Genomic DNA, 23,574 nt, shown 5'->3' on the forward strand with positions numbered 1-23,574 from the left:
CATTTTACTGATGATAGACATTTTGGTTAATTTAATTTCGTGGTTTTTATCAGAAATTCTGTAAATATTTGCATTCCATGAGGATAGACATATGCATACATTTGTATTTAGTTTATTCTTGGGAGTAGAATTGCTAAGTCACAGAATATTTGTATGTCAGATTTGGTAGATGTTATCAAATAAATGTTTTCAGTCTCTGTGACAGTTGCATTCCCACCAGCAGTGAATAAGAGTTTCAGCTAGTCATACTTGATATTTATCAGTTTTTTTAAAAATTGAAGTATAAAATATGTACAATGAGATATTTACAAATCTGGAGTAAACAGCTTGGTGAATTCTTCCATGTGTATTTGCCTGTGTAATCACTCTTGAGCTCAAGTCATAGAATATTTCCATTGCGTTATTACTCTGGAGGGTTCTTGTGTTTCTCTTTCTAGTGACTACCCCTGCCCTTCTAGATAACTAGTATTCTAACTTCTGTCACCATTGTTAGCTTTTCTTCTTCTTGAAGTTCATATGAAAGGAAGCATAACAATGAGTCTTCTGTGCCTGGCTTCTTTCACTCAATATAATGGCTGTGAGAGTCCTCCATAGGAGGAGAGCCACCCAGGTGCCCCTAGAACCTTTTTTGGTTCCACTGGTCTATTTGTCTTTTCTTGGTACCACTACTATACTCTTTTCATTATTGTAGCTTTATAATAAGTGGTGTATTTTTTTTCCAGCTTGACTTTTTACATTTTTGTGTAAATTTTTACTTGTCAGCCTCTTCAACCCCTCAGTATAGGCATGCTCTCTCTTTCTCTCAAGAAATAATGTACTGAGATGTTGACTGGCATTGCATTAAATATATAGATCAATTTGAGAAAGTTGACATCTTTAAACTATTGTTTTTCAGTCAATGAACATGATATATTCCTTCATGTTTTTAGGTCTTTTCCTCTCATATATTCTTGGTGATTTGATATTTTTGATTATATTATAAATGGTATCACTTAACATTTTTCATTTTAAATTATAATACAAAATTTCGTTTGTCACTGGTATATAGAAATTGTTTTCTTTGTAAGCTTTGTTTACAATTAGCAGTATGCACAGGGTGTCCATCTTTATTAATTTTTACATACTTATGTACATCTAGATCAAGATGTACAATATTAGCAAATGGCCTTCTTTGTGCCCTTTCCTACTATACTGACTTTTACCATATCTTGGCCTCTTTTGAAACTTCATAGGAAAGGAATTGTATAGTATAAATTCTTGTCTCTGGTATTCTAAAGAATTATGTTAAGATTCATCTAGGCTTTTTGTGTGTAGCAGTAGTTGTTTTTTATCCTATATAATATTCTGTTATATGAATATATCACTGTTTTCCATTCTCATTGTTGGACATTGGGTTTATTTCTACAACCGGTTTCCCTACATGGATATTCCAATTTTTACTCTTTTCAACAGTTTTTGAGAATATCAGCTGCTCCATTTCCTTCTTAACACTTGCTATCATTGGATTTTATTGTATTTGACATTTAAATTTTATTAATTTTGTTTTATATTTTGGTTTGTATTTTATTTCTGATATGTTTGTCATGTTATATCAATTTTTTTAAGAGTTTATTTTTAAGTAATATCCACATCCACTATGGGGCTTGAACACACAACCCCAGGTCCAAGAGTTCCATGCTCCACTGACCTAGGCAGTCAAGCGCCCCTCAATTTTAGTCTATATTCTGTGATGACTAAGAATGTTGAGTGATTTATTGGCTGTTTGGATATTCTGTTTTATGAAGTACTTATTCAAATAGCTCATTTTTAACTTGTTTGTAAGTGATTTTTAATATAAAAAACATGAATTTTAAGTGTATGTAGGATACATATGTTTCAAGTGAAAAAATATATACACTTGTGTAATCCTATCCATTTTATTGGATTATTTTTATTTTATTTTATTTGTAAGAGTTTTTTGTCCTCCACTTGCTAATTTGAAATATCAACTTTATATGTGCTAAATTCCTTCAAGGAATTATCACAATTCCTACAAATCAGGTATGCTTGATTTGGTTTCTGGACTTTCACCCTATTTTATTTACATTTCTTTTCTTTTTGAAAATATTAAGTTATATAGGGTTAACGTGAGACATTAAATTAGAAGTGGAGAAAAAAATTAGAAGTAGAAACTGTTGTATTGGTCACTCAATACTGTTTTGTGAGATTTTTTTACTTTTTTTTTTTTTTTTTTTTTTTTTTTTTTTAGTGTTTACTTACCTATGTTGAGAGAGAATGTGTGCACAAGCAGGGCAGGGGCAGAGACAGAGAAAGAATCCCAAGTAGGCTCCACACTGTCAGTGCAGAGCCTGAAGTAGGGTTTGATCTCATAAACTGTGAGATCATGACTTAAGCCGAAATCAAGAGTTGGACACTCAACCAATTGAGCAATTTTAAAAAAATTGTTAATTCTGTACATTGATATTATATTAGATGACTTTTTCTCCTCTTATCAGATTTTGCCAAGCACCAGTTTGCTCTCTTTCTATGAAATTTGACCTCATATACTTCATATGAATGGAATCATATGGTATTTGGTTTTTGTTTTTGTGTGTGACTGGCTTATTTTACTTAGTATAATGTCTTCAAGGTTCATCAAGGTTGTAGCTTGTTTTAGGATTTCTCCCTTTTAAAGGCTGAATAATACTCCATTGTATAATATTTAATATATATATATGTTTGTCCACTCATCTCTTTTTTTTCAGTTTGTCATAACCTATTTACCTAACTTTATTTTTTTATTTTTTTAAATATGAAATTTATTGTCAAATTGGTTTCCATACAACACCCAGTGCTCATCCCAACAAGTGCCCTCCTCAGTGCCCATCACCCACTTTCCCTTCCCTCCCACCCCCCATCAACCCTCAGTTTATTATCAGTATTTAAGAGTCTCTTATGGTTTGCCTCCTTCTCTCTCTGTAACTCCCCACCCCCCTTTTCCTCCGCCCTGGTCTTCTGTTGAGTTTCTCAGGATCCACATATGAATGAAAACATATGGTATCTGTCTTTCGCTGTATTACCTATTTCACTTAGCATAACACTCTCCAGTTCCATCCACGTTGCTACAAAAGGCCAGATTTCACTCTCATTGCCAAGTAGCATTCCATTGTGTATATAAACCAGAACTTCTTTATCCATCCATCAGTTGATGGACATTTAGGCTCTTTCCATAATTTGGCTATTGTTGAAAGTGCTGCTATAAACATTGGGGTACAAGTGCCCCTATGCCTCAGCACTCCTGTATCCCTTGGGTAAATTCCTAGCAGTGCTATTGCTGGATTATAGGGTAGATCTATTTTTAATTTTTTGAGGAACCTCCACACTGTTTTCCAGAACGGCTGCACCAGTACGCATTCCTACCAACAGTGCAAGAGGGTTCCCGTTTCTCCACATCCTCTCCAGCATCTGTAGTCTCCTGATTTGTTCATTTGAGCTACTCTGACTGGCGTGAGGTGATATCTGAGTGTGGTTTTGATTTGTATTTGCCTGATGAGGAGTGATGTTGAGCATCTTTTCATGTGTCTGTTAGCCATCTGGACGTCTTCTTTGGAAAAGTGTCTATTCATGTCTTCTGCCCATTTCTTCACTGGATTATTTGTTTTTCGGGTCCACACATCTCTTGGTAGACATTTGGGTCGCTTCTGCCTTTTGGCTTTGTGAATAGTGCTGCTATGAACATGAGTGTACAAATAATGGTTTACATTTTGCTTTTGATTCTATTGGATATATACTTAAAAAAAGATTTTCTGTATTGTGTGGTAATTCTATTTTTAATTTTTTGAGGACCCTCTGTATAGTTTTCCATAATGGATGTACCATTTTCATAATCACCAATAGTGCACATGAGTTCCAGTTTTTATGTATCCTTGCCAATACTTGTTATTTTTTGTTTTATTGATTGTAGCCATCTTGATGGCTATCAAGTGATAATCTCATTGTATTTTGATTTGCATTTACCTTATGATTAGTTATGTAGAGGATCTTTTCATATCCTGTTAGCCATTTTTGTATCTTCTTTGGAAAAATGTCTATTCAAGTCCTTTGCCATTTAAAAATCAGATTAAAGTAAAACCTTGGATTGTAATTTGTTCTGTGAGTGTTCTGCAAGACAAACATTTCTAATAAATTTTAACTTGATAAATGAGCAATGTCTTGCAATATGAGTTGTACATGACGCTGAACGTCACATGATCACAGCTGAGCCAGTGTTTCTTGAAATTTGCTTTGATATCTGAGTGCTTTGGATTACAAGCATATTTCCAGAACAAATTATGCTTGCAAACCAAGGCTTACTGTATTTATTTTATTGTTGAGTTGTAGAACTTAAAAAAATTATTCTGGATATTAACTCCTTATTAGATACATTATTTGTATATATTTTTTTATTTGTTGCCCTTTCACCTTGATTATGTCTGTGATGCACAAAGTTTTAATGTGGCCCAATTTCTGTATTTTGCTTTTGTTACCTGTATTTTTCTGCATCAAATCCAAGAAAACATTGCCATATCCAGTGTCATGAAGATTCTCTTTTTTTCTGTTAAGAGTTATATAATTTTAGGTTCACATTTAGGTCTTTGATCCATTTTGTGTTAATTTTTGTATATGATAGAGAGTAAAGACTTTATTCTTTTGCATTTGTATATATGATTTAAGAAAAAAATTTTTTTTAATTTTTTAAAATGTTTTTATTTATTTTTGAGACAGAGAGAGACAGAGCATGAGCAGGGGAGGGGCAGAAAGAGAGGGAGACACAGAATTTGAAGCAGGCTCTGAGCTGTCAGCACAGAGCCCGACGTGGGGCTTGAACTCACAGACTGCGAGATCATGACCTGAGCTGAAGTCGGACGCTTAACCGACTGAGCCACCCAGGCACCCCCAAGAAAAATTTTTTTTAATGTTTATTTTTGAAAGAGAGAGAGAGTCAGAGCACGAGTAGGGGAGGGACAGAGAGAGGGAGACACGGAATCTGATGCAGGCTCCAGGTTCCGAGCTGTCAGCGCAGAGCCTAATGCGTGGCTTGAAGTCATGAGCCATGAGACCTTAACCTGAACCGGAGTCAGACACTTAACTGACTGAGCCACCCAGGTGCCCCATGGATACATGGTCTTTTAAACACCATTAATTCTTTTGCATTTGGGTATATGGTTTTTTAAACACCATTTGTTGAAAAGACTGTCCTTTCCCCATTGAATGGCCTTGGCAGTCTTGTTAAAAATCATTTAGCCTGGGGCTCCTGGGTGGCTCAGTTGGTTAGGCATCCAACTCTTGATTTTACCTCAGGTCATGATCTCATGGTTGTGAGATTGAGCCCCCTCATTGGGCTCCACACTGAGTATGGACCTGCTTAAGATTTTCTCTCTCTTTCTCTGTTGGCCCCTACCCTATGCACATTGCCTCTCTCTCTCAAAATAACTAAATAAATATTAACAAAATATTATTTAACCACATATATGAGGGTTTATTTCTGGACTGTATTCTGTTCCATTCATCTATATGTATGTCTTTATGGCAGTATCATATATATATTTTTTATTACTGTAGCTTTGTATTGTTTTGAAGTCTGGAAGTATGAGACTTATAACTCTGTTCCTTTTTTAAAGGTTTGTTTTGATTGTTCAGGGTTCTTTGAAATTTCACAGGAATGTTACGGTGAATTTTATTATGTCTACAAAAAAAATCTTTGAGATTTTCATAGGAATTGCATTAAATCTGTAGATTGCTTTGCATAGAATTGGCCTCTTAATATCAATTTAGTCTTCCAGTTCATGAATATAGGATATCTTTCCATTTGTTTATGTCTTCTTTAATTTTTTTTTTTTTTTAACCAATGTTCTATGGTTTTCAGATTCTATATCATTCACCCTTTTGGTTAAGTTAATTTCTCAGTATATGTTTCCTTGCTATCTAGAAGAAGAGTGCTTTGATGAAACTTTTGTAAGCTGAAATTTTATAAAGTGACAAAGCAATTAACATTAATTTATATGGAAAAGTATTTGAATGTTCTTAGACGCAAAAAATAACTCTCTCAGTCTTTCATGATGCCTTTGGACATATCTTGCCAACAGATGCACAAAATAAATTGAGATAAAGGACAGATGCTCATAGACACAGTGCAGAACTATGGTGGTTTGATGCTGAGATACTGAGTTGTAATTCCCAGGGAAGGAGCTTGGCAGTGCCACTGTTGTTGCCCCGGGTGTGTGCTGCCTGTATTTGCAAAGCATATGCTGAATGTTATTTTTACTTTCTCCTTTTTTTGTAAAAGTGAAAATCCTCTTCAGATTTCTTTCAGTTAGCAAAAACAGGTAGTAATGTAGGTCTTTGTAAGATCAAAGTAGCATAATGTTAGCTTTCTAAAAGTGGGGAATACCTTAATTTTTTTTCTTTTTGATATTATTGTAAGTGAAATTGTGTTTTTAATTTTCTTACAGATTTTTCATTATTAGTATTTAGAAATGTAATTGATTTTTGCATATTGATTTTGTATCTGCAACTATGCTGAATTTATTTATTAGTTCTAATCATTTGTGTGTGTGTGTGTGTGTGTGTGTGTGTACTATAAAGGTTTTCTGAACAAAAGGTCATGTCTGCAAACACATAATTTTACTCTTTCCTTTCAAATTTGGACTCATTTTTTTTTCTTTTTCTTGCCTTATTGCTTTGGCTCAGACTTCCAGTATTTTTTTGAATAGAATTGGTAAAAGTGAGCATCCTTATCTTGTTCCTAATGTTAGAGGAAAAACTTCCAGCCTTTCACCATTGAATATGATGTTAGCTGTGGTGTTTTCATATATGGTCTTTATTATGTTGAGGTAGTTTTCTTGTATTCTTAGTTTGTTGAATGTTCCTAGCATGAAAGGGTGCTGAATTTTGCCCAGTTATTTTTCTGTATCAATTGAGATGATCATGTGTTTTTTTTCCTGTCATTCTGTTAATGTGGTGTATTACCTTGATTGATTTTTTTTTTATGTTAAACCATCCTCACATTCCAGTCTGATTACTTTTTTTTTTTAAGCTTAATTAGTCTTTACTGTTTTATTTTTTGACAGTTAGAAAAAGTCCTACAGCAAGGTGACATCGGAGAGTGTGCAGAACCATATATGATTTTTAAAGAAGCAGATGCCACAAAGGTAGAGTATCATGCCTCTCATTTTTCCCACCTGTATAGTCATATAGTCCCTCCCAATGCTCCCCCAGTCCCTGAACCCAACACTAAATAACCTCTCATTTCCCAAGTTATTATTTGGGAGAATTATGAAGCATATTAAAGAATTTAACTACTAATTCATTATTTTCTATTGGACTACCTGCTTTCTTACTTTCTTCTTTTTTTGTCACTTAGCTTTTTTCATATGCTGTGTTATTCTTTAAAATCTCCTTTACCCCCAAACTAAGTGACTCCTGACTTTTTTTTCCTTGGAGAGAACTAAGTTAATTTCATTTCATTCCTAAGTATTAAAATTTTCAAAAATAGTATTTTTCATAAAATAGTGATATTGGTAATAAAAGGTTTTTTTAAAGTTCATTTATTTTGAGAGAGAGAGAGAGAGAAAGCACTTGCACATGAGCGTGGGAGGGGCAGAGAGAGAGAGGGAGAGAGAGAATCCCAAGCAGGTTCTGAGCTGTCAGCCTGAAACCTGATGCAGGGCTTGATCCTATGAACCGTAAGATCATGACCTGAGCTGAAATCATGAGTCAGAAGCTTACCCGAATGAGCTGCCCAGGTGCCCCATATAGTATAATTTTTTATAGTAAGATAGCAGTACTCTGGGGCTCTGTCTAGCTGCTGATAATTAAGGAATGCCACCGATAATTAAGGAATATGGTAAAAACAGAAAATACTATCTCCCTTTTGCCATCAGATGACTAATTTTTAGAATTTGGGTCCACATGTAAAGCAAAAGCAATTGATACAAAGTTGGTACCAAATTTCAGATACCCTGAGTTAGCTACAAGAATAACAGATGATTGAATACATGATTTAATAGTTGAAACATCCAGGAGTATGCTTGAGGAATACTCGATAAGTTACCAAAATCTAGAATATGTTTTGCTTTCTATTTTTGTGAAATTTGGAACAGTAACTGAGCCTTTTCTGCTAATATAGGTAGAACTGAGTACATGATACTCTCCTCTGATCCCTGGCTTGCTGGTTGAAATTAGGGTTCAAGTATTCTATAACCTTTCCCCGGGTTGTCATTTTTTAAATTTGCTGTTGTGTGGAGCTCATAATTACAATAGCAGCTTATTACATGCCTACATAAGCTGATAGAATCAAGTATACTTGATATCTAGGCTTTTAAAGCAATCACCTATTTTGGAGGTATAATATATACAGCAATAAACAGCGCTAACATTTAGTTATCCATCCATCTTATCCCAGGCCTGACTCTCAAGGTAGGGCTCTATTGTTAGTGTATATATACCTTGACAACATCCTGTATGGAAAGAGTATGTAAGATATTTGGTGTAGATTTTTACTTTTGGACCATTAGTTGGCTATTGCAGGTTACCTTAGTGTTTGTTTCAGGGATAGCCTAAAAGTTGGGCCAGCTTCAGGATGTCTTCCAGATAGGCACATACTGTTTGGACCATCAGTCTGTTTCTAGGGTTTAGTCTTTTTGCAATATTTTTTTTTGTTTGCTTCTTTTATTACAGTTCTGGTCTTATATGTTATTAGCCTATTTGTACTCCCAATCCCACTTTACCTCACTCCTTCTCTTGCCATAAGGATTATTTCAAAATGGCTCAACTGCTCCCATCTTTTTCAGAGTAGTACAATTTAGTAAGTTTAACCTAGAATATTTTGTAGTTAGCAGTTGCTGACTTGAACATGGTTATGTTTCTTTTCATAAAATAGTACTTGTAATACGTACACATGTTTGACACTTGCTCTACGTTCTTTCCTACCAAAATGAGATAATCACGAAAATAAATTTGAAAGACTTACTCTACACATACATTTATAGAATGGGTTAAAATTATTTAGTGGTTAAGATAATACAGTGCTAATTGATCTCTGAAAGGTATAGATTATTCTTCCATCTTTGTTGAGAATTGAGAATTCCTAAGCTGTCTTTTTATATACAATGGAGTAGTCTTTGATTCATTTCTTTCGAGCATAATCATATAATGTATAAAGTTTTGTTTTGCAGAATAAGGAAAAATTGGAGAAGCTGAAAAGTCAAGCTGATCAGTTTTGTCAAAGACTTGGGAAATATCGCATGCCTTTTGCTTGGACTGCAATCCATTTAATGAATATTGTTAGCAGTGCGGGGAGTTTGGAAAGAGATTCTACAGAGGTGGAAATAAGCACTGGAGGTAAGAGTGTTTTATATAAAATATTTCTAAATGTTTAATTTTTCTTTTTTTTATATAGGCTTGTTTTATTTATAGACTTTACAGTGTTGTGAGGCATAAAAGGGTTTTCTTTTTTTTCCTTTTTTTCCCCACAGCTTTATTGAGATGCAATTCCTATACTATACAATTCACCCATTTAAAGTGTATAATTTATTGTTTTGTTTGATATATTCACAAGGTTCTGCAACCGTCACCACAGTCTTAATTTTGGAACACTTTTGTATTCATTAGTAACCCTCCATTCTCCCCCAATCCACAAACCCAATCCTAAACAACCTCTGATCTCCTTATAAGGTCTGTATGGATTTGCCTATGCTGGACATTTCATATCAATAGAATTATACAATATACAGTCTTTTGTGACAAGCTTCTTTCCCTTAGTATAATGTTTTATTTTATTATTATTATTTTTTAATATTTTGTTTATTTTTGAGAGAGAGAGAGAGAGAGAGACAGAGTGCAAGTGGGGGAGGGGCAGAGAGAGGGAGACACAGAATCTAAAGCATACTCTAGGCTCTGAGCCATCAACACAGAACCCGACACGGGGCTCAAACCCATGAACCAGGAGATCATGACCTGAGCTGAAGTTGGACACTTAACTAAGTGCCCCAGGCGCCCCTCACTTAGCATAATGTTTTAAAAGTTCATCCATGTTGTAGCATGTGTCACTATTTAATTTCTTTTTATTGCCAAATAATAGTCCATTGTGTGGATATACCACATTTTATTTATCCATTCATCAGTTGATGGACCTTTGAGTCGTTTAAACTTTTTGTTTAGTATGAATAATGCTGCAGTTAATGTTCAGGAACAAGCTTTTGTATGGGCATGTTTTCATTTTTTGGGACATATACTAGAAATTGTTGGATATTAGTGACAATTCTATATTTCACGTTTTGAAGAACTATCAGGTTGTTTTCCAGTGTTGCTGCACCATTTAAAATTCTTCTAGTAGTGTGTGAAGGTTCCAATTTCTCCATATCTTTGCGAACACTTTTATTATTTGGCCCTTTGATTACAGCCATCCTAGTGTAGGCAAAGAGGTTTGTCATTGTGGTTTAGGATTTGCTTTTCCTTGATATTTAATGATCTTGAGTATAATTTTATGTTCACTGGTTATGTGTATACTTTCTTTGAAGAAATATGTAGTCATGTCTTTTGCTCATTTTTTTAGTGTTTTTGTTTTATCTAGTGGATGCTCATTTTTTATGTGGCTTTTTAATATTCTTTTTTTTGAAGTTTATTAAAAAAATTTTTTTTAACATTCATTTATTTTTGAGAGAGAGAGAGGCAGAGTGTGAGCAGGGGAGAGGCAGAGAGAGAAGGAGAAACAGAATCTGAAGCAGGCTTCAGGCTCTGAGCTGTCAGCATAGAGCCTGATGTGGGGCTCATACTCACAAACCATGAGATCATGACCTGACTGAGCCACCCAAACACCCCTAAGTTTATTTATTTTGAGAGAGAGAGAGAGAGAGAGAGTGAGTGCACGCATGCACAAGCTGGGGAAGAGCAGAGAGAGAATCTCAAGCAGTCTCTATGCTGTCATTACAGAGTCCCATGAGGGGCTTGAACTCATGAACTGTGAGATCATGCCCTGAGCCAAAATCAGGAGTCAGATGCATAAGTGACTGAGCCACTCAGGTGCCCCGCTTTTTTATATTCTTGTCTTTGAATTTAAGAGTTCTTTATGTATTCTGGATACAAATCTTTTATCTTTTTTTCTTATTATTTTTAATTTACATTAAAAATGTAAATTAAGTTAGTTAACATATAGTGCAATAATGATTTCAAGAATAGAATTTAGTGATTCATCACTTACATATAACACCCAGTGCTCATCTCAGCAAGTGTTCTCCTTAATGCCCCTTGCCCAACAAATCTTTTATCTAATAAAGGATTTGCAAATATTTTCTCCCAGTCTGTGGGGTTTTTTTTTTTCCTTTTGGTTTTTTTTTCCTCTTTTAATGCTGGTGTTTGTAGCATAGAAATTAAAAAAAAATTGTTTTTTTCACGTTTGTTTATTTTTGAGAGATAGATAGAGACAGAGCATGAATAGGGGAAAGGCAGAGAGAGAAGGAGACACAGAATCCAAAGCAGCCTCCAGCTGCTGAGCCGTCAGCACAGGGCCCGATGCAGGGCTCAAATCCATGGGACCGTGAGATCATGACCTGAGCTGAAGTCAGACACTCAACTGACTGAGCCACCCTGGTGCCCCTGTAGCATAGAAATTTTAAATTCATTTTCTCTGTTCTTTTGTTGCTTGTGCTTTTGGAGTCCTATCTAAGAAAGCATTACCTAACTCAAGATCAGAAAGATCTGTTTGTATGTTTTTGTCTAAGAGTTCTATAGGTATAGCTCTTACATTTAGGTATAATCCATTTTGGGTTACTTTTTTTTTACATGGTGAGAGGTAGGGGTCCAATATTATTCTTTTAATGTAGCTGTTGAGTTGTCCCAACACCTATTTGCTAGGAAGACTATTCTTTCTCCAGCAAATGGTCTTGTCATTCTTGTTGGAAATTAGTTCACGGGACATCTGGGTGGCTCAGTGGTTAAGCATTTGACTTTGGCTCAGGTCATGGTCTCACTGTTTGTGAGTTCAAGCCTCGTGTAGGGCTCTGTGCTGACAGCTGAGATCCGGTAGCCTGCTTCAGATTCTGTGTCTCCCTCTCTCTCTGCCCGTCCCCGGTTGGCGCTCTCTCTTTTAAAAATAAATATTAAAAAAAAAAAAAGAAAGAAAGAAAATTGGTTTATGATAGATGTATGGGTTTAATTCTGGACTCAATTCTATTCCATTGATTTATATGTCTAAGCCCATGGTAGTACTATTCTGTGTTCATTTTTTTGGCTTTGCAGTAAATTTTGAAATTGGGAAGAGTGGTCCTCCAACTCTACAACTTTATTATTTTATTTACAGATTTGTGTGTGTGTGTCCCTATTTTAGGCCCTTGTAGTTTTATTTTTGAGAGAGAAAGAGACAGAGCGCAAGCAGGGGAGGGGCAGAGAGAGAGGGAGGCACAGAATCCAAAGCAGGCTCCAGGCTCTGAGCTGTCAGCACAGAGCCCAATGTGGGCCTCAACCCATGAATCTTGAGATCTGCTTAACCGACTGAGCCACCCAGGCGTCCTTGGGCCCTTGTAGTTTAATATGTAGTTTAGAATCAGCTGTAAATTTCTGCACAAAGGTAGCTGGAATTTTGAGACATTACATTAAATCTATAAATCATTTTGGGGAGTGTTGCCCTCTTTTTTTTTTTTTTTTTTTTAAATTTTTTTTTAACGTTTATTTATTTTTGAGACAGAGAGAGACAGAGCATGAACGGGGAGGGGCAGAGAGAGAGGGAGACACAGAACTGGAAGCAGGCTCCAGGCTCTGAGCCATCAGCCCAGAGCCTGATGCGGGGCTCGAACTCACAGACCGCAAGATCGTGACCTGAGCTGAAGTCGGCGCTTAACCGACTGAGCCACCCAGGGGCCCCAAGTGTTGCCCTCTTAACAATATTAAATCTCCCAATCCATGGAATGTTTTTCCATATATTGAGATCTTAACATTTTTTTCAGTGTTTTATAGTTTTCAGTGTACAAGTCTTTGCCTTTCTCCTGTTAAATGCATACCCAATTGTTTTATTGTTTTTATGATATTTTTAATGGAATTTTTTTCTTAATTTCAGTTTTAGAATGTTCATTTCTTATGTATATAATATTGACTTGAATATTGATTATGTGCTTTGAAACCATTTGAACATGTTTATTAATTGCAGTGTTTTTTTTTTCCTCTTTTGGATTCTTTAGCATTTTCTATATACAAGATATTGCCCTCTGCAAATAATAAAAGGTTTACTGTTTCTTTTTCAATCTGGATGACTTCTTTTTCTTTTCTAACAATCTTAACTAGAACCTTCTATACTATATTAAATAGAAGTGACAGGAGTGTTCCTGCCCTTGGGGGGCAATGCATTCAGTTCCTGACCTTGGCGGGGAGATGCATTCAGTCTTTTATCATCAAGTATGATGTCTACTGTAGGTTTTTCATAAATGTAGTTTAGTAGATTGATGAAATTCCCATCCATTCCTAACTCTTTGAGTATTTTTATCATCAAAAGATGTTGGATTTTGTCAAATGCATTTTTTGCTTTTGAATTGACTTGTATGGTTTTTGTCCTGTATTCTTTTAGTAGGGTGTATTGCATTAATAGACTGGATTTTAGAGGTTAAACTAATCTTACATTTCTCGGAGAATTCCCACTTGGTCATGGTATATAATTTTTTTGTAGATGTTAGAATATGTTTCCCAATATTTTGTTTAGTATTTTTCTTCTATATACATAAGGGATATTGGTCTGTAGTTTTTCTTTCTTGTGAAATAAATCTCTGTCTGGTTTTGGTATCAGAGTAACACTGGCCTCAGAATGAGTTGTGAATTATTCCTTTTTTTATAAATTTTATTTTGGAGGAGTTTGTGAAGGATTGGTATCTGTTTTTTTTTTTAAATCAGAAGAATTCACTAGTGAAGCCATTTTGGCTTGGTCTTTTTGTGATAAGTTTTTTCATTACTAATTAGATCTTTCTGCTTGTTTTAGATCTTTTCGTATTTTCTGTTTCATCTTAAATCAGTTTCAGTACTGTGTTTCTAGAAATGTGTTCATTTTGTATAAATTGTCTAATTTTTGACCTATAGTTATTCAAAATATTATAATATAATTCCTTTTCTAAGAGCTGTAGTGACGTCTACTCATTCATTCCTGATGTTAGTAATTTGAGATGTTGTATTTTTTAACCGCCCATTTAGCAAAGTTTTTAAAATTTACTTTTTGAAGAACCAGTTTTTGGCTTCATTCTTATGTTTGTAGTTTCTGTTTCTTTTATTGTCATCCAGCTGTTGTTTTTGAGTCCTTTCTCGTGCTTGCTTTGGGTTTAGTTTTCTCTTTTTCTACTTTCTAAAAATGAAAGGTTAAGTTACTTATTTGAGAGCTTTTCTTTTTTATTTATAGTCATTTATGGCTATAAATTTTCCTCTGAGTGCGGGTTTAATGATATGCCATATGTTTTGGGATATTGTGTTTTCATTTTCATGTATCTTAAGTATTTTCTAATTTTCTTTGTTATTTCCTTTAACCCACTGGTTTTTCGAGAATCGAGAGTATGTTTAACTTCCACATGTTTATGAATTTCCCATATACTTTTCTGTTACTGATTTATAATTTAATTTCACTGTTCTTGGGAAACATTTTATATGATTTCAGTCCTTTTGAATTTATTTTGTTTTATAGCTTAATCTATGTTGGAGAATGCCCTGTGTGTGCTAGAGAAGAACACATATTCTACTTTTCCTTAGTGACATGTATTAGTTTGTTTATGGTTTTAAGTCTTCAGTTTCCTTGTTGATCTGTAGCATAGTTGTTCAATTGTTGTTGTTGTTGTTTTCCAGTTGGTTTTGAATAATAAGGGTATCTTGCAAGGACTTTAAATGAATGTTATCTTAAAATTCTGTTTCAAATTCAGGTGCTAAGACTGAAGGACCATTAGATGGTAACTAAAATTTTCATTGTGTGAATATTTCCTATTAAATGCATAGTTTCTCTGTAGCTGCATCTTATAGCTCATCTTTGGTCATATGCATAGTCTTTGTGTGGTAGAAACTTAGTTTCCACTGGAGAAGTTTTAAAAGAGAACCAGGAGATTTAGGTATGGTGCTTCCTTACCGATCTCTCCAGAAATGAAATTCTTTACTACAATCAATATGTCGGGTAGATAATTTTCAACTCAAATGAATTTTTTTCCTGTGTTTGGAAAGCTGCTTTTAAAACAATTTAAATATTATGAAAATGAATACCAGACTTTTCTTTTCCCTTGGTAGAACGAAAAGGGTCTTGGTCAGAGAGGAGGAATTCTAGCATTGTTGGCAGACGATCACTCGAAAGGACAACAAGTGGAGATGATGCTTGTAACTTGACCAGCTTTCGACCTGCTACTCTCACAGTGACGAATTTTTTTAAGCAGGTATTGTTCTGTCATGTAGGAATTCTATGGGGATATTTGTACATAATATTATTTTGGTTTCAGAAAAATTATAATTGTAAATTTGCATGTAGTACATGTACATGTAATAATTGTGATTTCTAGAAATTAAAAAAAACTTTTAAGAGTAAAAAGTATAAGAATAAAATAATATTGTATCTGCTGTTGTATAATTATATTTAAATGTTAGCACTAATAATGCATCAACATCAATCCTCCACATTTATATCCTATTTCTTAAATGTAATGTTTTAGCTTTTAAACATTTATGGTTTATGAATTTTCTTAGTCATTGAGCGGTTGTATCTCTCTTCCCTACCCAAGTTTTATTTTAGTTGAAGCTACCACATCTATAGTATATGGAATAGGACTTTCAGGCCTTACTAGTATATTTTTCTGCTAAAATGTAGTCAACATTATTTGTTTAGGTGAGTTTATAGGTCCAAGAAGTTCTTGATAAAAGACACTTTATTCTTTGCAAATATATTCTCTGTGCTTCAAATTATGAATCAAACCAGTAGTTTTCAAATGCTGATCATGATCCGTTAACAGTAATGGAAATTTAATAGGTAATACCCAGCTTGAAAACAAATGAACAGACTCAGGAGAATAGAAAAATAATAGTGCATTGCACATAGTGAAGTTAAATATTGCTTCAGTGAGCTTTTTTCCTCTTGCTTTTTGTATGAGTGCATACATGTATGCATGTACATACTGGATTTTGATATAAAATGGATTGGTACCATGTCTATATTTTGGAACAGATGACTGGGAAATGCTAAGTATTCTTTTAGAATTCCTTCATTTGAGGTCTTATTCTTAATAAGAGGAGGAAATCCTGGCCTATAATACCTAATAACTTGAAAGAGGACAAGGATTTAGGAAAGGATGTGCCATGGATTGAAAGACAGCAATCTGCTTGAAGCTCCTTTCACAGTTTGATATCAATAGCATTTATAGACAGCTGCTCGGTGAGATTCATATGGAGAGTAAAGCAGGTGAGAAGTGTCTGAAGTGGTGAGGGTCTTTTTATTATGGACAGTAGTATGAGGAAGAGTCTAGAAAAGGTCACAGTGTTAGCTGGGTGAAGTGATAGGCCAAATAAAGCTATGGACAGTAGATTTACCTGATACAATGACACAGCCTTGCAGCTATGACATTTTTTTCTCTTTCTATTTCCTTAACTGCTGCATCACTTCTGCACTATTTTTACAGCTCTTTTTCCATTTCTTCAGCCTACTTTATTATTGAACTGGTATTGTAACCTTAAATCAACAAGTCATTCATCTACCCACCTACCTATTGATCCAACAAATAGTTTTTGAATGTTCAGCATGTACTGAATATTAATCCACTTACCTACCTATTGATTTAGCAAATATATTTTGAGCATTCACCATGTAGTGGACACTGTGTTGGAGACTGGTAACTAGAAACTAGCACAAAGTGATCGTGAAAACTTAAAATGAATGATTGTTGGAAATATCAGCAATGGAGAGCATTTATATTTGACTTTGTATGGTGTATTTGTTAAAAATTATTAGCATCTATAATTCTTATAAGTATTTTTTTTTTTTAATTTTTTTTTTTTTTCAACGTTTTTTATTTATTTTTGGGACAGAGAGAGACAGAGCATGAACGGGGGAGGGGCAGAGAGAGAGAGGGAGACACAGAATCGGAAACAGGCTCCAGGCTCCGAGCCATCAGCCCAGAGCCTGACGCGGGGCTCGAACTCACGGACCGCGAGATCGTGACCTGGCTGAAGTCGGACGCTTAACCGACTGCGCCACCCAGGCGCCCCATGTATTTTTAAATAGCTAGGATACTGTGCATTAGGCAAATGCAAATTAAGGAAAAAGCAGACATTACAATTTTAGTAAAGTAGAATTCATGGTACGAATTTCCCCTAAATGAGATACAGAAGGCAGTTCTTTTAAATTGATGAGAGATTACTATCTGTGATTGGGATATAGTAATTAGGAGTGCTTCTGTACAGATTTGAAGTTGTTAAGCAAAATTATTAAAAATACATAGAGATATAAAAACAAAATTAAGCCCACACATTAGTTTCAGGAACATGTTTTATTTGTTGATGAGTATATATAAGTTGGAGTACATAGTGGTAAAATACGCTGTGTGGAAGTGGAGGGTGTCAGCTAGGCTCATTCACATTTGGAAATTGAGACTGACTTCTGGTAGGAAGACTGAAATGACTCAGACGTCTTCCATGTGTCTCAACTTCTCTTCTCATCCTGTAGCAGGCTGGCTTGGTCATGTTCTCATAGCAGTGGCAGAATTTCAAGAGGCGGCAGGCTCACTTGTACAGACGTTTTTCAGATCTCTGTATCACATTTGCTTATTGGCCCAAAGAAAGTCACATGGCCCACCCAAGTGGAGGGAATTATGCCTCACCCCAACAAATGTCATGGAAACGGAGTAAAGATTGGAGGCCAATAATATAATCAATTTAACAGGTTAAGTAGACAGAAATAATTAAGTAGAGATAATCTGAATGTACTATCAATAAGGACCACTTAAAAAGTTATGTTAATACTGTATTCAAAAAGAGAGTATACTGTTTTAGCAACTGATGGAACATTTACAACAATTAGGCCACAGAAAAAATCCTCTTAAAATGAAATTCTCTAATCATAACTCAATAAAACTAAAAGCTATTTATAAAAGTAATAACAAAAATCTTGAACCACTTAGAAATTAAAAAAAAAAAATCACCTTCCTAGGGGCTCCTGGGTGGCCTAGTTGATTGAGTGCCTGACTTTGGTTCATGTCATGATCTTGCAGTTCATGAGTTTGAGCCTCGCATTGGGCTTGTTGCTGTCAGCTCCAGAGCCTGCTTTAGATCATCTGTCCCCCTCTCTCTGCTCCTCCCCTGCTTGTGCTCTCTCAAAAGGAAATATTAAAAAAAAAAATCACTTTTCTAAATAGTGGGATAAAAGAAGATCAGTTCTGTACCATGTTTAGAATATAATAGTGAACAAATGGAATCTGTCTCAAGGTGAGGTCACAGTAATAAAGTAATGTTAAATATGTTGATTACCACATAAGTATATGAACTCTGCACTAAAAACAAAAAGATATCAAGTGCAGGAGGTTTGGATTAATAAAATCTAAAGACCTACTCTTGAATAAAAGAATGAAATAAATTCTTACCTATTTTAGTTGCAAGAAAAAATATATGAAATAGAAAATTTGTATTAATTAGGTACGGTTTGGTTATTTGTTGGTTTGCTTGTCTCTTTTCCCATTGATTGAGGTTGTTTCATAGTTTTCACTCTGGTCTTAATATCAGAATAATTATTCTTCTCTTTAAGAGTAGTTTATGTAAACAAATGAATACACAAACAAAAAGCAGAATTACACCTATAAATACAGAGAACAAACTGATAGTTGCCAGAAGGCTGTGAGGTGGAGGGATGGGCAAAATGGGTGAAAGGGAGAGGGAGATGCAGGCTTCCAGTTATGGAATGAATGAGGTCATGGGAATAAAAGACAGCATAAGGAATATGGTCAGTGATACTGTAATGATATTGTATGGTGACAGATGGTAGTGTGGTGAGCACAGCATAATGTATAAACTCGTTGAATCACTATGTTGTACACATGAAAGTAAAGTAACATTGTGTGTTAACTATACTCAAATGAAAAATAAAATTTTTTAAGTACTTGCAGTCAGAAAAAAAAGTAGCTTTTTGTTACTTTTTTCTTTTTCCAATTTAGTGAATGCTGTATATTTTGTATTTGAGAAATGTGGTAGTATAAAATTGAAAAGACAGAAATTCAAGTGCAATGACTTTTTAAGACTCGTTTATGTATGTTTCTTTTCTGTCTATATATTTTGTTTAACTTTTTTTTTTAATACTTATTTTTGGGAGAGGAAGAGAGAGAGCAAGCATGAGTGGGGGAGGGGCAGAGAGAGAGGGAGACGGAGAATCCGAAAGAGGCTCCAGGCTCTGAGCTGTCAGCACAGCCCGACACGGGGCTGAAACTCACGAACTGTGAGATTATGACCTGAGCTGAAATCGGATGCTTAACTGACTGAGCCACCCAGATGCCCCTTTTCTGTCTATATCCTTATTTTTCTTTTTTCCATTTCATCTTCCTCTAACTTCTATTGATTTTATTTATTTTAGAGTGTCTTGTAATACTTTATAGACATAAATAATGGGCTATAAGTAAATATTTAAATTTAAGGTACAGATAATAGTATCATAACTCAATAAAATTTGAAAGCATAAAAGGAAGGAAATCAGTACGTTATTTGTTTTTAATCATAATTATATTAATTTAATCTTTTCATTCTAAATGGACAGCAGAGGGTAAGAATATTAACAGGCACTATACATTTTTTTTCAATCTACTCTATTTGTTTTCTCAAATGCTTTTTCCTCAGGAAGGAGACCGCTTAAGTGATGAAGATCTGTACAAATTTCTTGCTGATATGAGAAGGCCATCTTCTGTTTTACGGCGACTAAGACCTATTACAGGTATTTTAAAATTTTGAGTAGACATCATTACAACCCTTTCATCCCTAATATGTCATATTTTTAGTAATTATGTATTTCTTTTTTCACTTATCTGGTCCATGTGTCTTTCTTTGCCCAATGCCTGTCAGTCTTCTTCATTTCATTATTCTGCCTTTGTGGTCTTAACAGTTTATATGCAAGATTCAGTACTTTTGATAATTTGAGTACTGACTTGAGAATGATGAGTAATTTTGTGGCTTACAATTATTCTTTAGGTGAAAAAATGTACATAGGATGGTAAATATTCTGAAGCAGATTGATACTATGGTCAGAACAAGCCATTACAGAGTAAAACTGTTTTGTTTGTTGTTTTAGAGTAAAGAAGTTTAAATTAAATCACTTAACCTTCAAAATGTTGGCTTGATCCTATGCTAGATCCTTTTCTGTTTTGTTTTCTTTTGCTTCTTTTTTTTCCTTCTCACTCATTTATTCATTCAGTAGGCATTTATTATTTTACATGTACTGTGTCTGTATCAGTAATTAGTAAGTTTGAGACTTGGTAAAATGAAATAATTTAGAGGTCTGAGATAACAGTAATTTTGATTTCTTTCCAGACTTCTTGCAAAAAGAGGACCTAAATCCTTCCAAGAACATTTTTAACATGAAATTTTAATTTATTTGTTTATGTTGTTTTTATAATATATTTTTATACCCAGCTCAGCTGAAGATAGACATTTCTCCTGCACCTGAAAATCCCCACTATTGCCTAACTCCAGAGCTGCTTCAGGTGAAGCTTTACCCAGACAGTAGAGTTAGACCTACCAGAGAAATTTTGGAGTTTCCTGCCAGGGATGTCTATGTTCCAAACACTACTTACAGGTAACACATTTTAATTTTGGAGATTTCTTTTTTTTTTTTTTTAAGATTAAAAAAATGTTTATTTATGTTGGGGGGAGAGAGAGAGAGCGAGTGCACGTGTGAGTGTGAAGAGGGGCACTACACCTGTAGTGTGGAGCCCGCTTGGGGCTCGATCTCAGGAACCATGAGATCATGACCTGAGCCGAAATCACGAGTTAGATGCTTAACTGACTGAGCTATCCAGGCACCCCTTAAGATTTTTTATTGTTATCATGACTTGACATTTAAAGTAATCTCTACACCCAACACAGGGCTTGAATTTATAATCCCGAGATCAAGAGTTGCATGTTCTATTGACTGAGCTAGCCAGGCACCCCTGATTTTGGATATTTCTGAAATCAGATACTGTACAGTCTATTTTTAAAGTAGAACTAGAATAAACTTTCCAAAAATCTTTGGTAGCTTTACTTATTTGATTTCTTATCACATAATTTTATTAATAGCTGAAATGTATTAAGCTTATACTATGTGCCAGGTCACATGTTAATTATCTTACATATGTTATCTTATTTAATCCTCACAGCTTGAGGTGTAGGTATTGCATTCATTTTAGTAATGAGTAAAGGGATGGAGAGGTTAAGTTAAGTATACTTCACTGTGGCAGAGCTAGCATTGGAATTGTAAGCTGTTAAGGTTAAAACATTAGAACTCCCAGTTACTATATTTCTGCAGATGTTCTTTTTTTCTTTTTTTTAATTTAATAAAGTTTTATTTTCTAAAATGTATAGTTGGTAGGATCTGTTCATGCATCTTCACCAGCAGCTGGGGCATCTGCACCCTTGGTGTTTCTGGTATAAATTACTGGAGCTCTGTGCTTTGAAACCAGCTTAAAAAGTCCTTTACTAAGGAGCTCTGAAGGGCTGCCCTGGCAGTGTCCCAGAGACAGCAGCTGGAGTTACAAGCTGATAGTTGGGAACTTCCTTACAGAGTTTGTCATACGTCGCTTTGTCAACAAAACTAGGTTATTGAACTTGTCCTGAACTTTGCCTTCGGACCAGTTCTTCTTTTTGGCCTTGACCCCAGATTTGTTCCCTAAGTCCTTCTTTTTTGGCTGACTTTCCAGCATCTTTCTTCTTCTCATCCTTGGGTGACATTGCAAAGCTCAGAGAGCAGCAGCCACCCCTGCAGTCTCACTAAGATGTCGGACAAAAAGCCCTCAAGTGTTCTTATTGGCAGAATCTAGTATTACACAGGAATCAAATATATGTGCCTGCACTGTGGTTTAACCAATAATCAACAATGTTTACTGATGTACTGCTCAGAATACTTGACATGAGATTGTGGGTAGGCTTTATAGGCTCACCACTCTCTAACACTAAGAGTTCATGACTTGACATTGGGATATCCAACAGGGCAGCTCAGACATAGGATTCCAACCCAGACTTCCCCATCACAGCATATTTCACCACCTAGTTGCCCAGTTTCTGACGCCCAAAGTTTTGAAATCGAAATGATTTCTTTCTTTTTCTTTTTCTTTATTTATTTTGAGAGAGAGAGAGAGTGAAAACAGGGGATGGGCAGAAAGAGAGAGAGAATCCCAAGCAAGCTCTGTACTGCCAGTGCAGAGCTCGACATGGGGCTCAAACTCACGAACTGTGAGATGACCTGAGCCGAAATCAGGAGTCCGATGCTTGACCGACCGAGCCACCCAGTCTTTGTCTTAGTCCTCACATTTACTCTGCAGACAAGTTTTATAAGCTCTGCTTTCAAAATGTATCCCAAATCTTACCTTCTCCGCTTTTAAAACTCTAGGCAGGTCACCATCTAGATCAACATGGTCATATAGAAATATAATGGGAATTGCATTTGTAATTAAAAATTTTATAGTTCCCACATTAAAAAAAACAAAAAGAAACAAGTGAAATTAATTTTAATCATGTTATTTAATCATGTTATTTAACCTAATATATCTAAAATATTATCATTTCAACATATAATAAATGTAAAAAACTGTTGAGATATTTTACTTTTTTTCTTTCCTACAAAAAGTCTTCAAAATTGGGTGTGTATTTTATACTCTAAGCACATTCAGTTTCAGATAAGCCACATTTCGGATGCTCAGTTGCTTCATGGAGGCTAGAGGCTTAGCATATTGGGCAGCTGCTCATCTCAGATTTTTCTGTACATTTCTTTTTTTTAATTAAAAAATTTTTTTTATTAATGTTTTATTTTATTTTTTGAGAGACAGAGAGACACAGAGCACAAGCAGGGGAGGGACAGAGAGGGAGACACAGAATCCAAAGCAGGCTCTAGGCTCTGAGCTGTCAGCACAGAGCCTGATGAGAGGTTCAAACCCAATGACCCAGGTGCCCCAGATTTTTCTGTACCTTTCTAATTTGATCATCTGCCTTCCACCCTGCCCAAATCAGTTTTCAACATTATAGCCAGAGATTTTTTTTTTTTTTTTTGAAGATTTTATTTTTAAGTAATCGCTGTGCCCAACATGGGGCTTGACCTCATGACCTTGAGATCAAGAGTCACACGCTTTATTGACTGAGCCAGTCAGGCGCCCCTAGCCAGAGAAATTTTAATTATTATCAATTAGATTATTCATTCCTCAATATAAAACCTTCCAGTGACTTCCATTACAAGCAGAAAAATGCTTTTTCTGTAATACTCTATAAGATTCTACATGTTCTATCCCCTGCCTGTCTCTAACTTCATATCCTATTCTGCTTTGCTCATGTCGCTTTAACATCAATGGTCTTTTTACTGTCCTTTAACAAACAAAATTCCAGTCTGCATAAGGCTTTTCC

At 35.1% G+C, this 23,574-nt stretch overlaps 1 protein-coding gene and 1 pseudogene across 12 annotated transcripts in view; one reads left to right on the forward strand and one right to left on the reverse strand.

The window, feature by feature from the left end:
• The window catches only part of DOCK7 (dedicator of cytokinesis 7), a 224,801-nt gene that overhangs the window by 55,783 nt on the left and 145,444 nt on the right, over positions 1-23,574 (forward strand). For all 12 annotated transcript variants that reach the window (XM_019449048.2, XM_019449049.2, XM_019449050.2 and 9 more), the window contains exons 10-14: positions 7,089-7,169; positions 9,195-9,360; positions 15,256-15,398; positions 19,828-19,921; positions 20,617-20,779. In XM_019449048.2, coding sequence (XP_019304593.1) covers positions 7,089-7,169; positions 9,195-9,360; positions 15,256-15,398; positions 19,828-19,921; positions 20,617-20,779 — 647 coding nt within the window. The remainder of the gene's footprint in view (positions 1-7,088; positions 7,170-9,194; positions 9,361-15,255; positions 15,399-19,827; positions 19,922-20,616; positions 20,780-23,574) is intronic.
• LOC109266757 (40S ribosomal protein S25-like) lies at positions 21,554-21,912 on the reverse strand (annotated as a pseudogene).

This window comes from Panthera pardus, unplaced genomic scaffold (genome assembly GCF_024362965.1).
Source record: "Panthera pardus isolate Hobbes unplaced genomic scaffold, ASM2436296v1 HiC_scaffold_11, whole genome shotgun sequence".
Lineage (NCBI taxonomy): Eukaryota > Metazoa > Chordata > Mammalia > Carnivora > Felidae > Panthera > Panthera pardus.